This window comes from Trifolium pratense, linkage group LG6, assembly GCF_020283565.1.
Source record: "Trifolium pratense cultivar HEN17-A07 linkage group LG6, ARS_RC_1.1, whole genome shotgun sequence".
Taxonomy (NCBI): domain Eukaryota; kingdom Viridiplantae; phylum Streptophyta; class Magnoliopsida; order Fabales; family Fabaceae; genus Trifolium; species Trifolium pratense.
The window spans coordinates 32,987,893-33,011,750 of NC_060064.1; the positions used below are offsets into that span (position 1 = coordinate 32,987,893).

Here is a 23,858-nt window from a genome sequence, read left to right on the forward strand (position 1 = left end):
TTTCAATAATAACACCAAACTCAGTATTAGTTTTAGGCCAATGCTAATAGCTTGCACCACTTGCAAATTTCAATATAGTTAGATACTATGTGTGAATTATGTAGCTATTTAAGTGCTTCCGATACTCCTAGATAATTGATATAAAAAGTGTTTCAAAGGATCAAAATTTTAGGGTCCTATTAATGTATGTCCAGAGTCGCATGTTAAGGAACTTAAAAGTAGAAATAATGGATTGAAAAATAGGACAATTTGACTTTTGAAAAGTTGAATGTACAATTTTTGAGAGAAATATTAATATACTTCCTCATGTCCTTTTTATAAAGAATATATTTAAAAAAAACCTACACAGACCAAAGAACTTTATTTTTGTTATTATTAATTCTTAAATAATATAGTATGTTTTATTACAAAACTAACTCTGGGGAATAACTCTTTAGATTCTTAAATAATATAGTATCTTTTTGTAAGGAACAGATTTAGATGGTAAAGAGTACTTTTTCATATGGGTTATAAGATTGCAAGGATTAGATTGAATAATTTTTTTTGCAAGAAAAAAACAGATAAATTGTATATTTGCATAGACTAATCAAATATTTAAACTTAAATATTTTTTATGATTGTTGTGACAAAACATAGAAAATATAGAACATTTGCCAATCCATATAATTCTATTCAAGTTAGTTTCTAAATAAGCCGCAGCAAATGTTTCCAATAGCCAAGTTAGCATTTTTCTTTGAATAGATTTTCTACATCCCAAACTCGAGTAAAGACGAGGACTTAGTGAAGTCTTTGGAATATTTGGCATCAAAGAAATTTTAAAAAGAGATAAGGAGAAAGCTCCAAAACGTTGTTTTGTTGATTTGAAGATAAGATGTTTCATGACCACATGCAGAAAGAGTGGAAAGAAAGACTATACTTTTTCCCCACTTTGTGAAAGGGGCAGGGCAACTAGGCTATTATCATTTTAGATTTTTCCTAAAACATTAAAGTTTTTCTTTGAAAATTCCAAATCACGTGTTTGAAAAAGTATTATATGTAAATTAGACGTTTGGAAATTGCGAAATTAATTTGCCAAAAAACAAAATTGCTAGGTATAACTGTGGTTGCCAGAACAAAGTGGACAGAGACAATACTCGACGTAGAGATTGGGGAAGTCATTGGCTTGCTATATGCACTCAAATGAGTAGAAGAAATGCAGCTTCATACACATCATCACTTACTTCTTATTTCCTCTCCTCTCCTCTTTTACACAGGGTAAATTCTAACTGATATATAAATTTTAGCTATCATATACGGGATAAATGATCACTGATAAAAAATTCCAAATAATTATCATATGTGAGACAAGTTCTTACTAATAAAAATTTTTTAAAAAAAAACTATTTTATACGGGGTAAATTCTAACTGATATATAAATTTTAACTATCATACACGGGATAAATTATCACTGATAAAAAAATTAAAAATAATTATCATATGTGAAACAAGTTCTAACTAATAAAAATTTAAAAAAAAAAACTATTTTACAATGGGTAAATTCTAACTGATATATAAATATGTTCTATATTATTGTTTCTTTCAATTTAAATATTTATAATTACAACTAATTTTGATTACCAGACTATAACTTAAAAAAATATCATCGTATATCGCACGGGTCTCTTCGCAGGGGTCTCTTACTAGTTGTTAATAAAATTTAACTCATTCTTAATAGAATTGATTTGTAAGATAAATTAAGATATTAGACAAGTAAATAACAAAACTCTTTTTAAACTAAATTGTTCAGGAAAACCTGAATTTGATTTCGAGTGAGAACTTGATCAAACTTTACAATATTAAACTTCAATTCATCGAGTAGGTAACAACAAATTAGAAATGATCAAATTATACATTATAATTATTTGGCTTATCTTTTGAAAAATACACAATTGAAAATTTTAGGATACATGACATCTATCTATCTATCGTGCTTTTGGATTCCCAATCTCAGAAAACACAGTCGCAGATAACATAGGTTGTCCTTCAGTACTGGTTGAAATGGTGCTTACCTTACTTGTTTGAGATCCATAGTCATCACTACTACTCGTGAACACGTCGCTACCGTCCTCACTCGTAAAATGCGGTAACAGTCTTTGCTCACTTTTTTCTTTTTCTTTGGTCCATCCAAATTTACTATCCTCCTCCGTCGTTACCAACTGCAATGCAAATTCTAAAGCCCCGACCACATCACTCATCGACATTCGTTGATTTCCATCATCATGCAAACAACTCAACACCATTTGACAATAGCATTTCAAACTCTCACTTGTTATAGAATCCTTTATGAACGGGTCAACCAATTCTTCGACTATCAGACCTTGCTTGTAACATCTTTGGAACCAAATAACCAAACTTGCTTTTTTCTTTTCCGAAGAACGAACCAAAGGAGGTCTTGCACACAACACTTCAAGAAGCACAACACCGAAAGAGTACACGTCAGACTTTAGAGTCAACCTTTGACGGAGGTAGTATTCTGGATCCAAATACCCTATACTACCCTTCACCACAGTGCTGACATGGGTCATAGCCATTCCCGTTGGTCCCGCTTTTGATAACCCGAAATCAGAAACCTTAGCCACCCATTTCTCATCCAAGAGTATGTTAGTACTCTTCACATCACGATGTATGATACTGTGCTTCGCACCAGTATGAAGATAATGCAACCCTCTTGCCGCACCCAATAGAATCTCGAGTCTCTGCTTCCAAGTAAGGCGTTCGTTATCGGAACCATATAAATATTCACGAAGAGTGCCACGTTGCATGAAGTCGTAAACGAGAATCATCTCCACACCATCGTTGCAATATCCTATGAGGGAAACCAAATGAATATGACGAAGCTGAGAGAGCAACTCGATCTCATTCATGAACTCGTTCACACCTTGTTGAGAACCCGGTTTAAGACGTTTTATCGCAACAGGTGTAACTCCATCGATGTAACCTTTGTACACGTTGCCAAACCCTCCAACCCCGATGATAAAAATTTCATCAAAGTTGTTTGTAGCAGCTTTTATCTCCGCTATTGTAAAATAGCGACACAAATGGGATGGTAAAGTTGATGAACCTTCTTTTTTTATCCTCCGTGTACTTTCTTCCATTTCAGGATGAGATTCAAATCTTCTTCTCCTTCGAACAAAAACTATCATTCCAATAACAGATGCTAACAAGAAACATGAAACTACAACAACAACAACAACTAAGATTGACTTCTTCGATTTTTCACTTGGTAAAAATTGTTGCTTGGGATTTAAAATAATGGATTTGCGATTCGACCCTGCAAGACTGTAGTTTGTGTCGCTTATTTTGAAAATCTCGATTCCGTTCAAGATGACTTCATGATAATTTGTAAACACATACGACATAGATTTTGGTAATCGTTGTAGCTTGATCGAAAGATTAACTCTTTCAATTTTAGAGTTACCTTCTTGAGAGTACATGGATACAGCATAATCCTTATGAACAGGAATCAATCGACCACCAGCCCAAAGAATCACATCTGCAGTTTCTTCGGCCAAAGTGTCATTTATAAAAATCTGAAAAACTCTATCACCTGCAATCCTGATATGGTAATCATACTCACAAAAATGTAACCTTACCATATAAGTAAAAGTAGAATCAACTTCAAAATTCCAAGTTACATTGTAATCCTCTGTGCTATCCATTCCATAACTTCTTGAAGTTCTGTAAACATCTTCTGGTGCAGTGTAATTTGGATTGGTATTTAGTGAATAGTTTACACGTTCTCCAAAATCACTTGACAAACTTTGTGGATATTGTTTCTCCAAGTAAAGAGGATAATCAGCTTCCCAATTACGAAACATACCTGTATCTTGGTTTGTTGGAACTTGATTTTGACCAACGTTGACTCTATAAACCATCTCAAGTGCACTATCACTATGAATTTGGTATTCGTTGCTGTTAAGGGTAAGGTAATTGAAATGATAATCTGGGGCACTGTAATAGAGAAATTGAGGCATAGACACAACTTCAATTCCGTTAACGAAAGCATAACAAGGATTAGAATGATTTATGTTGTTGGGAATAAAAGTTATGTTTAGCTTCTCATTTGGTTTGATTTGGATGCAATATTCTTTGATGATTGGAGTCACATCATCAACATGATCAAGCCAAAGTAATGGGTTGAAGTTTTTAAGAAGGGTAAGATTGTTGTTTACCTGAACTGAGAAAAGTGCATTGGAGGGATCAAAGTTCTGGTATGAAGACGGGTAAAAATGAAGGCGAATAAAAACAGGGGAAGTAGTGATAGTAGAAATTGAGTATGTGAAATTTGAGTGAGAGACGCGTGCGGTTGTGTAAAGAATGTTGGTATAGGTGGAAATAGGCTTTGTATTAAAAGATAGGTTTTTGGTTTTTGGTTCAATGAAAGAAAAGATCTTAGAGTTATCAATGCTATCACCAACCCAAATTCGATGGTCTAAGCCAGAAGTGTTTTTTAAGGAGCCACAACTGATAGCTATATTGTAATCTGGGTTGTATGAGTTAGCAACTAGAGGGTACGATAGAAAAAACAGAGAAAGTAGATTGATTTTGGTGTAAAATCTTTTATTTACTGGATTTGCCATAGTTGGGAGAATTTGAGAGTGCAGAAGAGAATTTTAGTGTAAAATCTTTCGTTGTTGTTGTTGAAGTTTGGGATGGTGGATGATGCATTTATTTATTGTTATATATATTTTCAGAGGTGGGAAGGGAAATTTCTATGAAGCTACACCACAGACTAGTCATGAAATCGACTACTTTGAAATAGTCAAAGGATGTCTTTGGGAAGCATTATGGATCACATAATTGTGGAATATAGAAAATACATGTCTAGTAGTATTTTATGGGTCACACAATGTAATTAGGTTGGTTAATTTTATGAATAATAGATTTATTTGCATTTTTTGTCAAGAATTTAATTGCAATTTTAATCATCTAGTGGTGTTTTAATAAAAAGAGAATTTTGATCTCCATATATATATTTTTTTTTAATGCAAACAAACTTTTATTGAAACAAAATTAGGGTACAAATTCCATATCTTTTTGGATATGGTGAATAAGACAAGTAGGGAATTCATTGGTCCAAAGCTTATTGGGCTCAATTAAGGCCCATCGAGCCAGAGCATGTGCAGCTCTATTCCCATCCCTTGCAATCCAACGAATATAGATAAATGAGATTGACTGTCTTGAGAGAGTGCCCTAGCACAACGACGAGCCGCTTGACCCCAATGGCTTGGAGGAAATTGTTGCTTCAGAATCGCTCGCACCATCGTAGCCGCATCCATCTCAATAACGACCTGTGGGAGTTGAAGTTTCCAAATAAGCTCTAAAGCTTCGCAGCAACCCATCACCTCCGCCATACACACATCGTCCGTCCCTTGAATCATCTTCGTTGCAGCTCCAATGCAGTGGCCATCCTCCCTCCGCAGTACCAGACCTAAACCCCAATGGCCATCACCCGACCTAAGTCAACAATTCGATAAGTTCTTCTCGTTCTAATTTTATTCTATTATGTATCAGATTAATTATTTTCTTTGATTTATATTAATGAGATAATTCTATGTCATATTTTCCTAACAATATTAAGATTATTTCTTTGGCATAGAGTTATTATTAATTTTTATTTTGATTAGTAATTGATTTATTTGTCGATGAGAAGGAGAATTTTAATTTATGAAATGAAATCAAATTGATACTACAAATTTGAAGTTGCTCACTTCACTAAATTGGAAGCCAAACATGGTTTGAGTATAGTTCTAAAATGTTGTTCATTATAAAGGTATGTATCATTCTTTTATTTTTACTTTGGTGTTGGAACATGGTTGAACAAGTTAGCAACTTAGCTACTTGTATGATGAACTTGGCATAGATGTAAACACAAGTGAAATAACTAAAGTTGTGAATTTGAAAAAGTTCACATTGGCTGGGTCACTACCTTTAGTAGTTTTTATATACCACAAAGTGGCAATCAAGGATGTGCCCTTGGGGTACCCACTTTTGTAAGAAAGGGAGACCGCACACAATGTCGAATATCACGCGCGCGCCGCCGCCGTCCGGCCGGCTCGGCTCGGTTCGGTTCGGGCTTGGTGATATCTTAATTTTTAATACTCAGAAGTGAAAAAATTAATTAATAATTAATTTTCACTAAGTGTAACCGGTTCAAATGTCAAGTCAAACGGAATTATTACCGTTATTAATTTGAACTCAGTCATAACTGTTTTGAAAATAATAGCAACTGTGAATTTATCGGCCGAGTCGCGGTTCGATACGCTCTCTTTAAGAAGTTTCACGGCACTACCCAAATTGTGCAAGGTAGACTATCAACCGTGAAGTCCCCAGAATAAAACAGCCAATTCAAGCGAAAATACCGTTAACTACTGCACTGTAGAAAACGGTCAGAAAAACACTTCCGATGGTTACTACGAACCAGTCTAGATTGATATACGAATATCAATTCGAAGTTTTTGATGTGCTGGCCCTGATTCTCTCCCACTTCTTGCTCCACATCAGTTGCATTCTTTCCCTATAAATACACATCAGTTCTCACAATTATTTTTCACGTTAAAACTGCAACTCTCTTCTCTCTCTCTCTCTCTCTCTCTCTCAATATTCTTAATTCTAAATTTATTTTCTTGTTGTTTCAGAGAAAGTGGTTTACCACTTCGAATTGATATTCGTATATCAATCTAGACTGGTTCGTAGTAACCATCGGAGGTGTTTTTCTGACCGTTTTCTACAGTGCAGTAGTTAACGGTATTTTCGCTTGAATTGACTGTTTTATCCTGGGGACTTCACGGTTGATAGTCTACCTTGCACAATTTGGGTAGTGCCGTGAAACGTCTTAAAGAGAGCGTATCGAACCGCGACTCGGCCGATAAATTCACAGTTGCTATTATTTTCAAAACGATTTTTAAAACCGAAAACTAACAGGTGACACATACAATTGTTGTGATGAATCCTATTTTGCAAATTGCAAAATCACAGATAAGCTGTAATGATACTTAAGAAAATTGTTATATTGATTCAATATAAAATCTTAGAAATTATCTTTATGATTTTTGGATGTTTGGGTTAATATTCTTGATTTTTTGGTATCAAGCATGGAAATATATTACTATAAAAGAAAAAGATATTTGAATGAAGTATACGGAGTTTTCTATCATCATTTTGTGGATTAATTTCCCATAGTTTTCTTATGTATGTGTTAATAGTTTATTCAGGTGGTAAGAACAAGTCACGTGTCAATTTGAAGAGACACTATCCATTTTTTTTAGCGTTCAACCCTATGATGTAGGATAGTGTATAATGAATCTATAGCTCATGAATGAGTGGTGTGTTTGACTGTGGTGTACATTTGATAGATTCACCTATATGAGTGTTGAGATGGGGTCGCCTCTAGGAAAGCTTGGACAGACTTTCTAGAGCCACTCATGAAATTCAGGTATAGGTGCAAGGCCAAAATGCACCACACCGCGTTGAACAACTTTGAACGAGAGATCAATGTGAGTGATGAGATCACTGATTCACATATGGAATGAAGTTCATAGAAGTTATAGTTTCACCGACATTCTAGTGGGTCAAACTTTATTTACTCTATGTGCATAGTTCAAAAGACACTAGTGTTTATGCGTTGATGTCTCACGCTCTTGGGAACACTTAAAATCTAAAACTTTAAAATAAATATTGTGAGGGATTGTTGGATATTTTATCTTAAAGTTCATTATTATATTAATGATTTGTTTATTCTCTTGACTTGGTCATATGTTGCCGTTAATCATTTTTTTAAGTGTGCTTCAATTTGATTTAAATTGCCTAATTAAAAGGAATAAATATCAATAATATCACAAAACTATAGAAAGATCGTATATGTATAACAGGCCGATATACAAAGAATAATATAATATACTTATAAACATATATGATGAGAAATATAATCCTAAATTTCCTTGAGCATTGAAAAGTAGTTCATGAGACTTTGCTAATTCACGTGCGATGTTAGCAAGATGTGACTGTTGTACGTTGAAGTGTAACTACACTGGATAACTTACCTATAATGGCAAAATACTCTTAAGCCCAACACATTTGTACCAATATTTTATTTTATTATGTATTGTATTAATTTGTACCAATATTTTCGTAGAAATTTGACCTTAAAGATGAAAAAGTCACGAAATGATTCTATGTCATATTTTCGCAACAACTTGTTGGGGATTTAAAGCTTTTAAAAAAAATTAGATATTTTTTTTTAAAATTAAATAATCTAAAATTATTTTTCATTTGTTTATTATCATGAAAATTATTTTTAAAATTTGAAGTTTCTACATTTAAGTTTTTCGTTCTTTGAAAAAATAAATTCTTAAAATATGATTAGGATTGACTTTTCATTTTAAAGATAAAAATTAAAATATGATTAGGATTAACTTTTCATTTTAAAGATTTTTTTTAAAATCATTTATACCAAATGCTATTAAAATAATGAAAATATATTATTTCTTGTTAAAAAAAAATGAAAATAAATCATTTATACTGTTCTGTTTGTTTCCCCAACTAATCAAACCACCTTTATTTATGGCAAAGCGATGCACCCCATAATTCACATGTTTGTTTATTTTATTGACAATGAATTTGTGTAGTTATTATAATAAGAAAAATACAACCGATTTTATTTGCAGGAGCTAAATTCGAATCCTGGACACTTGACTTTTTCATTTTAAGGTAAAATTTCTAGTCACTTGGCTACATGTTACATGTCATGCCGTTAGCCACATCAGCATTTTTGAGAGGGGAGGGACGAAAACCAAAAGGAACTGGACATGCAGGGACTTTTTAAAAAAAAAAAATATATACAGAGGCTAAAACCAAAAAAACGGGAACATACCAGGACCAATGTGATATTTAAGTCAAAAAAATACAATCGATCGTTAATTAGTTTAATGGTGGTTGGCGCTGGACTTGATAGGGAAGAACGCGGTTTGATCAATCACAACTGCGATTAAGAGGGAGCTTGAATCAATTGATGTTAGAAATGATCACCAAACAAGATTAAATGGTTCAATAAATCGAATACTGATATTAAAAAAATATTAATGTGGAAAATGTTAATAAGTGTGGCTGAGTCACTTTTTAGAAACCAGAAGCTACTTATCGTTTATTTATATATCTATCCTCTTTAGTTTGGTTTGAGTTTTGGATTTTAATTTTAAAAATTGATGAACTCATGAACCGAATTGAATCTATTACTAATACTTTTTTAAAAAATATTAGATGAAATAATATAATATAATTCAGTGTATAAATATTTATGGAAATAATTTATTTTATTAAGTAAATGAAATTATTGTAGTTTATTTAGTTTTATTTTATGAAATATTGTCTAATAACATAAAAAATAGTATCACAAAATAAAAAATAGTAACACCTTTTATCAACGTGACAACAAGTAAGGTCCACATAATTTATGGGCCTTGAGCTTAACAATAATTGTATCAGCAAGTCTGATTGTTTGTACACAACTCGAAATAAATAAATAAATGTTTGAGCACATATGCACAAATAAATAAATTAAATTAAATTTCATCACAAAAATAAAAGAGGAATATTTTAGTCATATCATTGAACTTTTATTTTTTTTTTTATTTCAGTTTTTTTTTTTTTTAAGGTTAATGAAGTTTTTGGTTTTGCTCTGAATAGATACAACAGGAACAACTCCTTATGATGAGATGAAGGCAATTTGTGGTTGTTTAGGGATTCAGGCACAGAGAGGAAATATTTCTGTAATAATGTTGGTACTCCAACATTCAAGTCAATATTTAAATAAGGGAAATACTAAGGAAATAGGATGAATATTGCATTCCTTAGGTGTTTGAGGTATATGCGCGTTTATAAGTCAAACATTGCATGACTATGCAAAGAGAATAACAGTTCCATTATGTTGGTGGAGGTTAGAATAGTATTTATTTAGTACTATACTGGATTTCTATTGGCCGAAGCCATGTGCTTTCTAGAATGTGCATGTGCTTATCTTAGAGGAGTTATCCTATGATTAGTAACATGCATCGGAGCTTTGCGCCTCATTACTTTACTGAGCCTTTGGTGTATTGGATTTTAGTCCAATCCATAATAAATTTTTAAAAATCTCAAATTTCATTTTTAATATCTATAAAAAATTCAAATATCCAAAATAGTTTTTGAAGGATTGACTAATGTATGTTGGTTTTTTTTATTTTAGCGAATATATATATATTTTCATATACTTTTTATAACTATACAATACTAATATTTTATAAGCACATTTATTTTTTGATAAAGATAAACCCATCTTATTCAATTACCATAAACTTTAATTAGTTCAACATTTGAATCCAATAGGCCTCGCTCCTTTGCTATATGTGTCGGTGTAAAAGTTACAAATAATTCAAATGAACCTCATCCTCATATCTTATTATCCTTCTTATATCCTTATATATATATTATCCTTTATATATCCTTATATATATTATCCTTTATATATGCTATACATTTCGATATTGGCTACAACAACACAAGTGTCATAAAAGAGCTTCACTATGAAAGGATCATTAATTTCTCTGGTTTTAACAACACTATTGGTAACTTTACTCTTTCAAGCACAACAAATCTCAGCAGCATCACAAAACAATACTGATCAAGAAGCTAATGGATGCATTGGACTTCAATGCCTAATTGAGGTCAATTTTGTGGAAGACGATTTGTTCATGGATCAACTGACTGCAAGATCGAGCAGAATGCTCGGCGGCAGTGATAATTCCAAAACAGAATCAACACCAAAAGAAGGACCGGTGTGTCCGCCTGGTACTGTATTGTACAGCACTTCATGTATTCCGAACAACAAGTTAGGCATGATGAATGACGTAACGAGAACGTGTGAACCAACGGACAGAGCACCCTCATCCAACTATCCTTGCAGAGTAACAAAATAGTATGTGTTATGCTGTTTATTTAATTTCTATACATTGTGTCAGTGTAAAACTCACCGGATCATAATCAAAAACAGAGGAGCCCATTTAAGAAAAATGAAACAAGGCAAACGTTTTTAATGATTTGAATATTGTTATTTTACACTGACAAACGTATATGAATTAGATCCGTGTATAATGTATTTTTTTTTCTTCTTGTTGGTCTACTACTATTTTCTGCAAAATATAATGTCCATGCTTTGAGGTAAACTATGTATTATATGTTTATGGGGTTGAACCTTTGTATAACGTTGCATCTTAATTCCACTTGTTTTTCGTTTCCTGTTACTCGTCGTAGTTTATTAAAATACATGTTTTAATTATTGTTTGGAGCTACTATAGTTCTATTTTCGAAATACGTTATATCATTTATGTTTTGTAAAATTGTGGATATGTGCGTTCAACGATAGATGGTACACCTATGTTGCATGAGTACTCCATTTTAGACCGAGTACCGGTACCGGATACGTACCGGGTACCGGTACGCGTATGGTACTCCCCCGGTACGCACCGACGCCGTACCTAATTTTTTTTTTTGTTTTTTGCAACGGGTACACGCGTGGTACACCTGTGGTACTCGCGTGGTACACCAATTCAAAAAAACACGATTTTTTTTTCTCCTTTTTCTTTTATTATTAGTTTTTTTTATAGGAAGATTTACGTTTTTTATTTGTTTATAATATAAAGTAGCAATTATTGCTAAAAAACAATAACAAAGTAGCCGCCGGAATTATTCACTCATTCGTTGAAAAGGAATAGACTAAATTCAAAGAGAGATGAAGATCTAGTTTTTATTCATACCAATCTTCGTCTTCTCTCAAGAAAGAGAAATATTAATACTTATAATGAAAGTGCAACAAAAATGTGGGATATTCGTAGAGATGAATGAGATTTATTTAATATATAGTTGATATTCTTGAAATTGCTAGTCTTTCTCGCGGTGAACCTAACTAGAGGTCACTCTTTTTAGTGATGATGAAGAGGGAAATAATTGACTCTTTTTGAGCTAATTGGTTTTAATTTCATATTTTGATGTTTCGAACAATTTAAATTACATTTAAAGTGTGTTGTGATATTTTTTATGTTTAATTATTTGTTTTAACAATATAACTATATTATTTGATATATATAATTATATTTTTTAAAAAAATTATAGGGATGTACCCGTACCTTAGTTTTTATAAAAATGACGTACCCCGTACCGGTACCGGTATCGGATACCGGTACCGTACCCGCACCCGGGCAACATAGTGGTACACCTTTCAATAACGTTTGACACTAAATGGTACACCTTTCAATAACGTTTTAACCGGTATAAATTTTATAAAATCCACCGTTTGATTAAAAGTTTATATTATGAAGATCATTTGTGTAAAATTTCAGACAGATTCAAACTCATTTGATATGCTATTGAGATACATCAAAATTAACGGTTTGCGTCTTTTTTATATGCCGTTAATCTTTATGTGTCTGTTTACGCTGGTTTTTCGTAAACAATCGCTAGTTTTAATTTAATTACTTGCAGGATCAACTAGAAAATCTTAGGACATGTTTCGTGTGTGAGTTTTAATGTTCATCAACGCAATAAACATTTGGTAAACCAGTTTAAAAAGATAATTTACAAAGAAGGATGTAAATCAAACAAGATTCCCTCAAACGAGAGGAATTGAAAAGACAAATTGTAAAGGAAAATTAAAATTGCATTAAAGTGTAAAAGTTTTACAAGAAAAATAGATGGTTCATGAATTCATACATGTTTTTCACTTCACCCTTTTCTCTCGAACGCATGGATACTTTAGGTTTGTGAATTTTTGTATATGAATTGTGACCCTTATTCCAACTAAAAGAACTACTATTTATAGGCACAAGGATGAATAAATGTTTGTGCAAGACGTGCTTCGCCAGCTTCCCAAACCCATGAACCCACGAACTCTTGACCAAGTTTGGAGAAAGTAACTGCTTCTTTAATTTCAACCGTCGCTCGAACCTTGCCTTCGAAACTCTTGCTATCTCCTGCTTAAAAATAATGAAAATAATTCTTAAGTCCAGAACGCTTTCGAATACTAAGTTTCAAAAATCCCTGTTGGATTCGAAGGCACTTTTTCCTTTTTGTTAATAAAACGTTTATGATATTAAGACTTTAAATAGGCTTAATTAGGCAATTAAATCGCCTTTTCATATCCTTTATTAACTTATTCAATACGTTTATATTGGACTTTCATAGATACATTCCAATTATTATTTCCATTCATTTAACTTAGTCACGCATTAAAATGTCGCACCAAATTAGCATTAAATTTATAAGGTCAAAAATTCGAGATAATAGTGTCGCAATAGCATATCAAATGATTTATATGATATAAACTTTCAATCCAACGCTGGATTTTATGAAATTTATATCGGTTAAAACGTTATTGAAAGGTGTAACATATGATGTCAAACTAGTTGGTGTTATTTGAGTAATGTTACACCGCTCAATAACGCTTTAATGAATACAAATTTTACAAAATCCACCGTTGGATTGAAAGTTTATATCATATAGATCATCCATGTTCAATTTTACAAAAATCTAAAATTGTTTGACATGTTATTGAGACTGATCAAGATTAACGCTTTATGTGTTTTTATTGAATACCATTAAGCTTGATCAATCTCAATAACATATCAAACGATTTTAGATTTTTTATAAAATTTAACATGAATGATCTATATGATATAAATTTTCAATCCAACGGTGGATTTTGTAAAATTTGTAATGAAATTGATTCCTATTTGATTGATGATAATTGATTCCTCAATATGGATGTAAATTAATTCCGCAATAAATATAATTGATTCATAACGTTAGTGAGATTTAACACTTTGTGGACATAGTTTTAATCTCAATTGGTCTACATGTCGTAGTGGTTGAAATGTTGTATTGTAATAAAAAAATGTTGGTTTGAATCCTAGTCAAGACAAAGTTGTATTTTTTTAATAAAAATCTGCAATATAAAAATAGAGGATTAAAAAAATTAGGTTTAGGGTTTGCTTGTGTATACAAGTTTATTTTTGGTTTTCACCCTATGGATCTTGGGAAATGGGGCCCTAGTAGTCCAGAGTTCGGGGCGAGTTCTGGCATCAAGTGGTTCCAGTCCCCTCCCAAATGCAGTTGCGAGGGATCGAACCGTGATCCTTCCTACCAAGTCCAGCACCAATCACCACTAAACTAACTAATATTTGATGCATACAAGCTTATATTACAATATATTAGTTTTAAAACCACTCTCCTTGAATAATTAAAGGCATCGAAGAAATTTTAAGCAGAGACAAGGAGAAAGATCCAAAATGTCTTTTTGTTAATTTCCAGATATAGATGTCATGTTAATTTAACTATTCTTTTTTCACCCTTTGTGAAAGGGGCAGGACAACTAGGCTATTATTATTATTATTATTATTTTAATTTTTTCTTTGAAAAATGCCAAATCACGTATTTGGATAAATAATAATTGAGGATAATATTATTTTTTTGACCAAAGAATATTATATGTAAATTGGTGAATTATTTTGTCAGAAAAAAATAAAAAAATTGGTGAATTATGAGCTTTATCTTTTGTGTCCCACTTGGTGCAATAATAATAGTTAACGACTAATTCTCGTAATGACGTCTTATTCTTTGAAGAGACCTTTTCCATCGAGTATCTAGTTGATAAAATGAAATTTTTATTGCGGAAATGATTTTTAGGTAAAAATTCGGGTTTCCCTGTTTCTTTTACGAGTGGGATATCCACCCTACTTTATGCTGGAACCGATAGAGGTTGTTTGGGTGTCATGTGGGGTCTCGTTGGGTCGGGGGAATTTGAGTCGCTCTTGTTGTTTTTGTCATACCTGTGGTTGATTTTTATCTCTCTTTTCCTTATGGATTTTCTTTTTCTCGTGGTGGTGCCTTTGAGGAGTTTTATTTTGGTAGTGGTGTGCCTCCTTATTCCCTTGCATTCTTATTTATTTGTTTGTTTTTCTCTCTTACGTTAGAGATTGTTGGATTCTTGTGGAGTGTACTTCTAGTACCTCCTTGTTTTTCTGAATTTTTTTTTTTCATTTTATATTTATATCTAATACATTTGTTGTTAAAAAAGAAATAAAAAAATGGTTAAGGACTAGTATTTTCTTGAATGTTTTAGTTATAAAGTTATTTATTCCCTTCAAAGAATATGTCATATAGCCACCGAAAAAGTTGAAATTGCTACTAAATTTTTTTAACAGAAAAATATAAATTTTGTCTTTAATTTTTTTTGGTTGATAGACAAAATACAAAGTCATTGAAATTCACACACACAAAGTTGAGTAACTGGGGTTCAAACCCCGATCATGACATCCGACGCTAGAAATTATGGACAAGTTTGTCTTTAATTCGGCCACTATAAGAAAAATACTTGATTTGCTACCAAAAATTTGCTACAAAACGTTTTACTAGTTAATATCAAGAAAAAATTAAAGACAAAATTTCGATATTTGGAATGAACAATTTTTTAATAGTCAAAATTCGGAAACCGTAAGGGTCTGTTTGGTTCGGGGTTTCTCGAGGGGAGGGGAAGGGAGGTGAGGGAATATTTTAGATTTTATGTATTTGGTTCATTTTTTTGGAGGGGAGGGGAGGTGAGCCAAATCCCTCGTAAAATCATTTTTTGCAACCCCCAAATTGGAGGATTTTGAGGGGAGAGTGTAACATCCCGGATTTTTATTCCGAGACATTAAGACCAATTCTTTCATTTAATTGAAAAACACTACACTGTTTTCCTTTTTAGTTTTATAATAGATTTGAAAACAAGTCATCATAATTATTTTCTCAAAATATCAAGATATATAGCTATCTAATTATTGTAAAAATTTAAAAAGACTTATTAAGTCCAGAATACTACAAGTTGTCAATTTCAAAATATGTTAAATTTACAATAAAGTAGCTATATAATTGTTAAGAAGCCTTATTTAAATTTACAATTATACTCTAATAAAAACCCTTCGATTTATCCCCACGCATGTACAAGCAACACATCAACTTCATTTTTCTTTGGTACCTACAACCATATTTAATGCAAGGGTCAATTTCCTTATCCAAATTGAATCATGCCGAACGGAAGGTAAATGTCATAAAGTAACAATAAAATACTCGGCCATAAAGAAGAAATAAAATAAAGTCAATACCAGAAACTATTCTTAATAACACTCTATACCAGTTAATAATGCATGAAATGCATTTAAACCATGATCCGGATATCACCTCTCCGCAGAGCAAAATAAAGTGTCCCACCATTGGACAGTGTCCCACCGTTGGACACAATACCCCACCGTTGGGTATTAAGGTTCGGTACCCCACCGTTGGGTATTATTCCGAACCACACCAAACCTATAACAACAACTATATGCCATGCTATGCATACTATAGACACCTTTTAAAACAAGCACCATTTGGTTAAATCAATTGAAAGTGTAAAACTTTCTTTTAAACCCGACAAATTCACCATTTATCGAAACTGACAGAATACTCAAATTGACAATCAACCACACACAAAATCATGAAATTAAATATACAATCAGCCACACACATAAGTACTTCATATATTAACATAGCATAAAATGTTATAAAAATAAGTCTTTGTCATTCCTTCTATTTCCATCTCTTTCTATCGGTTAAATACTCCATTATCAATCTATAACATAAACCTTAAGTGCACGAGTGTATGGGGAAAAAGCCCTTACCTTAGCCGCTTTCCTTCCAAGCACAAAACCCTAAGCCTAAAATTTGCAGCTGTAGTACTCATGCAATATCTCTCACAACAGAGTCCGTTTTGACTATGCGACCGCTAAATATGAAGAATCACGTGCCATAACCCTAATGAAATATAGGAGAAGTAGATGCTAGGAATTGATTAATGGTCTTGACATATTCTTATGCAAAAGAAAGTGTGAACCAAGAATTGTCGAAAGAAGTTGCTTATAGGTTTAAGGAAGAAACGAGATGATAGAGTAGAGGAAAGAAATAGGGGATAGCCATTCATTTGGGTTTTATGTGGATTAGTTCGCATCAGGTTCATTGATGATCAGAGAAAGAAATGGCAGGCAAATCATATATATAAACATAATTAGGATTAAGTGGCATAAGTTAGGCACTTACATGAGAGAAACAATGAGTTAAGCTATAATAATGATGCAGATCATGGGAAACGTGGGTGTGAGAAATTTTCATGATATCAATGGTCAATAATTTTGACTATGTGAGTGGCTTTGAGTAAGTGGAAAATTAGCTTAAGTAATGCTATTAAGTAGGGTAATTGGTTTTAGGATTATAACTTAAAAAAACAATAAGGTAGTCAATGCTTGTTGAGGACATGCACGTGTGATATACCACACTTGCAACTCACCAGAATAAAAAGACTTAGTAAAATTTTTACTTACCACTCCCCATCTAAGACTAATATAAAATTAATTTCAAAAACTCACAAATTAGTTAAATAATTAAAATAACCATTGTCTCATCAAATACTATAATAAAATAGAATATAAAATAATTACTATAGAATTTTATTTATCAAATAACTAATCAAGCAAAATGACTATTATATAATTTCCACACCAAATTGATAAACTAAATAAATAAAGGGAAATAAGTCTCGCAATTTATATAAAATTGAAGGTGCTATACTTTTCTTAAATCACAATTCAAGAAAATATTAAGAAAATCTTAAGTAAAATTTTGGGATGTTACATTCTCACCCCCTTAAAATAGTTTCGCCCTCGAAACTAGAAGGTAAAAAGATTTGAGGACAAATTTTTGAAAACCTCTTTATGTAAATATCAACAAGATGATCAAGTATAAGAATGAAGTAAAATGTCATTTTTCCGCTGCGCACTCTGATGTCAAATATATATCAATCATAACCAGAAACTTTCAAAGAAAAAATTCTAATAAAAGTCATTAGCAGAAATTACTAAATAATTTATAAAGATAAAATAATTCATCAACATAAAAGTTTGATACGGCTCAAGATAAAATATCATGTAAGAAAATAGTGATTCCCACTTTGTTTTGACAAACTCCTAGTATAGTAATATCACTTTAGAGAGATGGAAGAAAAAAAAATAGTTTAAATACCTTTATATCAAAATAAGTCACTCATAAAATCAAATAATCATGTAAAGTAATAAGTCAGAAAGGTTCGAAAACAAGGACTAACTACTTAAATCTAATCGTGCCACAAACTATTCAGTAAATCCGATAATTTGTCACCTACCCCTTGGCACAAAAATGTTGCCTTGACTCTGCACGCTCTAACGGTTGGTCCATTCCCGCCACCATGATCCCGTCTACTATTAACAAGAGATTGAGGGAGATCAATTCCCCAATTTATCAATAGTAAGCCAACAATCATAATGGTGGTATAGACCATCCACTCCAAAAGTCATCTTGTTCATTACATCTTGCACTTAGCATCTGTCGAGTTTTCGATAGTAGTCACACTCTTGATTCACTCTCCTCACAGAATGATACGACTTATCACAACCAACGTCGGGATTCCAAGTATTTGTGCCTAAAGGACATGCTATTCAAAATATTTCAAACGAGGTTCGAGTGGTACACACTATCTCTTGAAGATGAATGACGAGTTACCTACATTCTACCTAAGTTGAGTCTGAAAAGATCTTCACGATCTAATGTTAACTCAGGGCCACACAAGTAACATCTCACTTAAAAATTACAAAACGAAACAAGATCAACCAACAACCCAACAACAAGAAGAAGACACATAACATACAAGACATGCATTCACACACACCGTTTTCATGTTTCCAACTCCTTTCTTTAACCCACAGTTATATATCGTCAATCCAAAATAATCATTTACACCAAATCATAAATTGTTCAATTTCCTCCCAAAAATTATTTTGGTAGTAGCATCATTGAATGAATAGAAATTTCAACACAAAAATAACATAAAACGTCATCACTAATAGCGACAAAAGGCAGAAAACCGATTTTCATAGAGAACAACTTTTAGAGACAACAGAAAACAGAACACCCAAAAATTATAGTGACAGATAGCAGAAAAATAACACATCCAGAAAACATGTTATAGTGACGGACAGAAGAAAAACAGAACTCCAAAAATGAATTATAGTGACAGATTGCACAAGGATTAATATTTAGTGACAGAAACTAAGTATACATAATATAACCTTTAGTGACAGACAACAACAAAATAAAATATAGTAGTAAATCCTAAATTACAAAATTATTATACTAATCCAACAAAATTATTTATAAAACCATATATCAATATCAAAGTAATTCTATCTCACAAATTACGGTTATCACATTTTGTAAAAATCGTTTGTCTAATAAGAATAGTCTAACCACTTATCATCACAAATTATTCGGACACACAAACCAATTAAATAACTAATCATCAAGCAAATCAACCCACTCACATCTTGCACACCGGAGAACAACAAAGAAAACAATTCAAAATCACAAACTATAGCTACAAACTCCTCTGGTTTCTATGATACTAATATTATTCTACTCCGAAATACTTCTCCTTCGATACTACACCTCATGATATAAATGCGAGTGTGCTTCTCTCGATGATACTGCACCATGTGGTCACTTCTCCCAAGTGATACTGTGCCACATCTGGCATGATACTTCTCTCAATGATACTGCATCATACCAACCCTATAAATCAAATGATTCACTTCAAGGCTTCTAACACCTAGTCCTTCACTTCATTGGCCTAGTATATCTATTCATCTCATTCAAAAGTGACATCAATACTCATCATCATTAATCACCATCAATATTCACCACCAATTTATTCATAATTCATAAAAAAAAAAAAAAAAACGGATTCAGCATCAATATAATTCACATAACACCAAATGAATTCATAAAACAAACACATCATGAACTTGTCATCATTTAAAAGTATTCATGAACCACAACCAATTTACTCAATCAAGTATCAGTATTTTACTACCAAAAATCAACATTCCGAAGATTAGATAAAATAATTTAACTAATCTTATCTCTACTCAATTACACACTCTAACCACTTAGTTAATTATCTACTAAGTCATTTTATTTTCCAAATAATTCTCTCCTAAACTACTTACTAAATTTATTGTGAAAAGAATTATTTAGACTCAATTAAATTCTCAAAATAAAGCCAAACAAGGTACACTACCAAAAGATACAAACAATACCCACTAAGACAAATATAAGCCACCATAGGGTTAATGAATACTCTACCACTTCCAGTAGGTCAACAAAACGCAGGGATAGAACAAAAGAACTAGGATCACTAGATGATCACAAGCCAATGAATTCGGGGCACTAAAATAATCCTCCCTAGTATAGAGGCACTATATTACTCACTAGAACTCACTAGACCAAATTCACTATGGTTTTACAGCATGACTAGTAAGAGGTGTCAATGCAGCAAACAAACAAACTGAGCACGCCACTTCTGCTATACCGACACAACAAAAACACGCCCAGGCTAACAAATAATAAAGAACATCTATACATACTTATACGTATATCATATTTCACACAACACAGAAGATCAAAACAACATCATTTAATTATATATGCACCATTTCATCATCAATCACAATCATACAGAACCACATTTTCATGGAATTCAAAATAGAAACAAACATAAGGCAAGGATTCATTTTTATGATATAGAATCATCATACAACATGTATTTCAACAAGTTATGCATAAAAATCTGATAAATTTAACACTTTTGTAAAACCCTCATAAAACCCCCCCAAATTAAATGAGATGTGGAAATTTTGGATTAGAGAAAAGTATTTCTCTCCTTTCCATTATTCATCTCCAAAGATTAACATACTACCCCATACAACAACACAACACAATCCAAAACCAACCCCATGAACATAAGTAGCCAGCAAGTACTCCAAACTGGTCAAATAGTAACACTCCCTTTGTGAAGCAATGACAACAAAACCAGGATTAAGGTAATAAGTTCAAAAACAACTTGTCACGCCGAAGAATAACACTCATAACCATTAAGAATCAGCAACATATATAAGTCACACAAGACATGCGTCATATAAGATCGTCCCATCCCAAAAATATTTGTCCGAGGATCACTGCTCTGATACCAACTGTAACATCCCGGATTTTTATTCCGAGACATTAAGACCAATTCTTTCATTTAATTGAAAAACACTACACTGTTTTCCTTTTTAGTTTTATAATAGATTTGAAAACAAGTCATCATAATTATTTTCTCAAAATATCAAGATATATAGCTATCTAATTATTGTAAAAATTTAAAAAGACTTATTAAGTCCAGAATACTACAAGTTGTCAATTTCAAAATATGTTAAATTTACAATAAAGTAGCTATATAATTGTTAAGAAGCCTTATTTAAATTTACAATTATACTCTAATAAAAACCCTTCGATTTATCCCCACGCATGTACAAGCAACACATCAACTTCATTTTTCTTTGGTACCTACAACCATATTTAATGCAAGGGTCAATTTCCTTATCCAAATTGAATCATGCCGAACGGAAGGTAAATGTCATAAAGTAACAATAAAATACTCGGCCATAAAGAAGAAATAAAATAAAGTCAATACCAGAAACTATTCTTAATAACACTCTATACCAGTTAATAATGCATGAAATGCATTTAAACCATGATCCGGATATCACCTCTCCGCAGAGCAAAATAAAGTGTCCCACCATTGGACAGTGTCCCACCGTTGGACACAATACCCCACCGTTGGGTATTAAGGTTCGGTACCCCACCGTTGGGTATTATTCCGAACCACACCAAACCTATAACAACAACTATATGCCATGCTATGCATACTATAGACACCTTTTAAAACAAGCACCATTTGGTTAAATCAATTGAAAGTGTAAAACTTTCTTTTAAACCCGACAAATTCACCATTTATCGAAACTGACAGAATACTCAAATTGACAATCAACCACACACAAAATCATGAAATTAAATATACAATCAGCCACACACATAAGTACTTCATATATTAACATAGCATAAAATGTTATAAAAATAAGTCTTTGTCATTCCTTCTATTTCCATCTCTTTCTATCGGTTAAATACTCCATTATCAATCTATAACATAAACCTTAAGTGCACGAGTGTATGGGGAAAAAGCCCTTACCTTAGCCGCTTTCCTTCCAAGCACAAAACCCTAAGCCTAAAATTTGCAGCTGTAGTACTCATGCAATATCTCTCACAACAGAGTCCGTTTTGACTATGCGACCGCTAAATATGAAGAATCACGTGCCATAACCCTAATGAAATATAGGAGAAGTAGATGCTAGGAATTGATTAATGGTCTTGACATATTCTTATGCAAAAGAAAGTGTGAACCAAGAATTGTCGAAAGAAGTTGCTTATAGGTTTAAGGAAGAAACGAGATGATAGAGTAGAGGAAAGAAATAGGGGATAGCCATTCATTTGGGTTTTATGTGGATTAGTTCGCATCAGGTTCATTGATGATCAGAGAAAGAAATGGCAGGCAAATCATATATATAAACATAATTAGGATTAAGTGGCATAAGTTAGGCACTTACATGAGAGAAACAATGAGTTAAGCTATAATAATGATGCAGATCATGGGAAACGTGGGTGTGAGAAATTTTCATGATATCAATGGTCAATAATTTTGACTATGTGAGTGGCTTTGAGTAAGTGGAAAATTAGCTTAAGTAATGCTATTAAGTAGGGTAATTGGTTTTAGGATTATAACTTAAAAAAACAATAAGGTAGTCAATGCTTGTTGAGGACATGCACGTGTGATATACCACACTTGCAACTCACCAGAATAAAAAGACTTAGTAAAATTTTTACTTACCACTCCCCATCTAAGACTAATATAAAATTAATTTCAAAAACTCACAAATTAGTTAAATAATTAAAATAACCATTGTCTCATCAAATACTATAATAAAATAGAATATAAAATAATTACTATAGAATTTTATTTATCAAATAACTAATCAAGCAAAATGACTATTATATAATTTCCACACCAAATTGATAAACTAAATAAATAAAGGGAAATAAGTCTCGCAATTTATATAAAATTGAAGGTGCTATACTTTTCTTAAATCACAATTCAAGAAAATACTAAGAAAATCTTAAGTAAAATTTGTTGGTCAAGTGACTCCAAACGACACAAGAGGCGGGGGTGAATTGTGTACTCAAAAAATGATTAAAAATGAGCACTTAAAATATTTTAACCAAATAAAAATAACTTGTAGCAAGAAATAAAAGAGATGAAAGGGTAAGAAGAAAAACACAAAGAAATTATTCTGGTTCGGCCAAAGACAAAGAGCCTACTCCAATCCCCAAGGAAAGTACCTTGAGATTTCACTAAACTAAGCTTTTATAATAGGATAAGCTAATAACTTTTACAACCGAGAACTCTCAACACAAATAATGGGATCTCACCTCCCTTGTGCAAGAGCCTCTAAACCAAGAGATATCACCTCTTTTTTTTTTTTGATAAGCAGATATCACCTCTCTTGAAAACCTTGGGATCACACCCAATATATACAAGTGGAATAAATTGAGTTACAAGATATTACACCATATGTGTAGATAAAACAAATTAAAACACAAATACTACAGGTAAACTATGTAATATAAAAAAATTCTCAAGTAAATATATTAGCAAGTGTAAAATGATGAGTAATATTCTTATTATATTTTTATGCAAAATGTATTAGTTCTATGAGCTACGGTAATACACATATATATATTTATAGGATAAATGAAAG

The 23,858-nt window shown here is 32.2% G+C and overlaps 1 protein-coding gene and 2 long non-coding RNA genes across 3 annotated transcripts; all 3 read right to left on the minus strand.

Annotated features, from left to right (window-relative positions):
* Positions 1 to 1,826: 1,826 nt before the first annotated feature.
* LOC123888476 (receptor-like protein kinase FERONIA) lies at positions 1,827 to 4,884 on the minus strand. Its single transcript, XM_045937540.1, has one exon. It carries the CDS (start codon positions 4,617 to 4,619, stop codon positions 1,962 to 1,964), a length of 2,658 nt encoding a protein of 885 aa, XP_045793496.1. The 5' UTR covers positions 4,620 to 4,884; the 3' UTR covers positions 1,827 to 1,961.
* Positions 4,885 to 15,860: 10,976 nt separating this feature from the next.
* LOC123888478 lies at positions 15,861 to 17,211 on the minus strand. The gene is made up of 2 exons (XR_006802079.1): positions 16,764 to 17,211; positions 15,861 to 16,081 (listed from the first exon to the last, which is right to left on the minus strand). It is a non-coding gene; the product is annotated as an uncharacterized LOC123888478 (long non-coding RNA).
* A 4,120-nt stretch (positions 17,212 to 21,331) lies between these two features.
* LOC123888479 lies at positions 21,332 to 22,682 on the minus strand. The gene is made up of 2 exons (XR_006802080.1): positions 22,235 to 22,682; positions 21,332 to 21,552 (listed from the first exon to the last, which is right to left on the minus strand). It is a non-coding gene; the product is annotated as an uncharacterized LOC123888479 (long non-coding RNA).
* Positions 22,683 to 23,858: the final 1,176 nt, after the last annotated feature.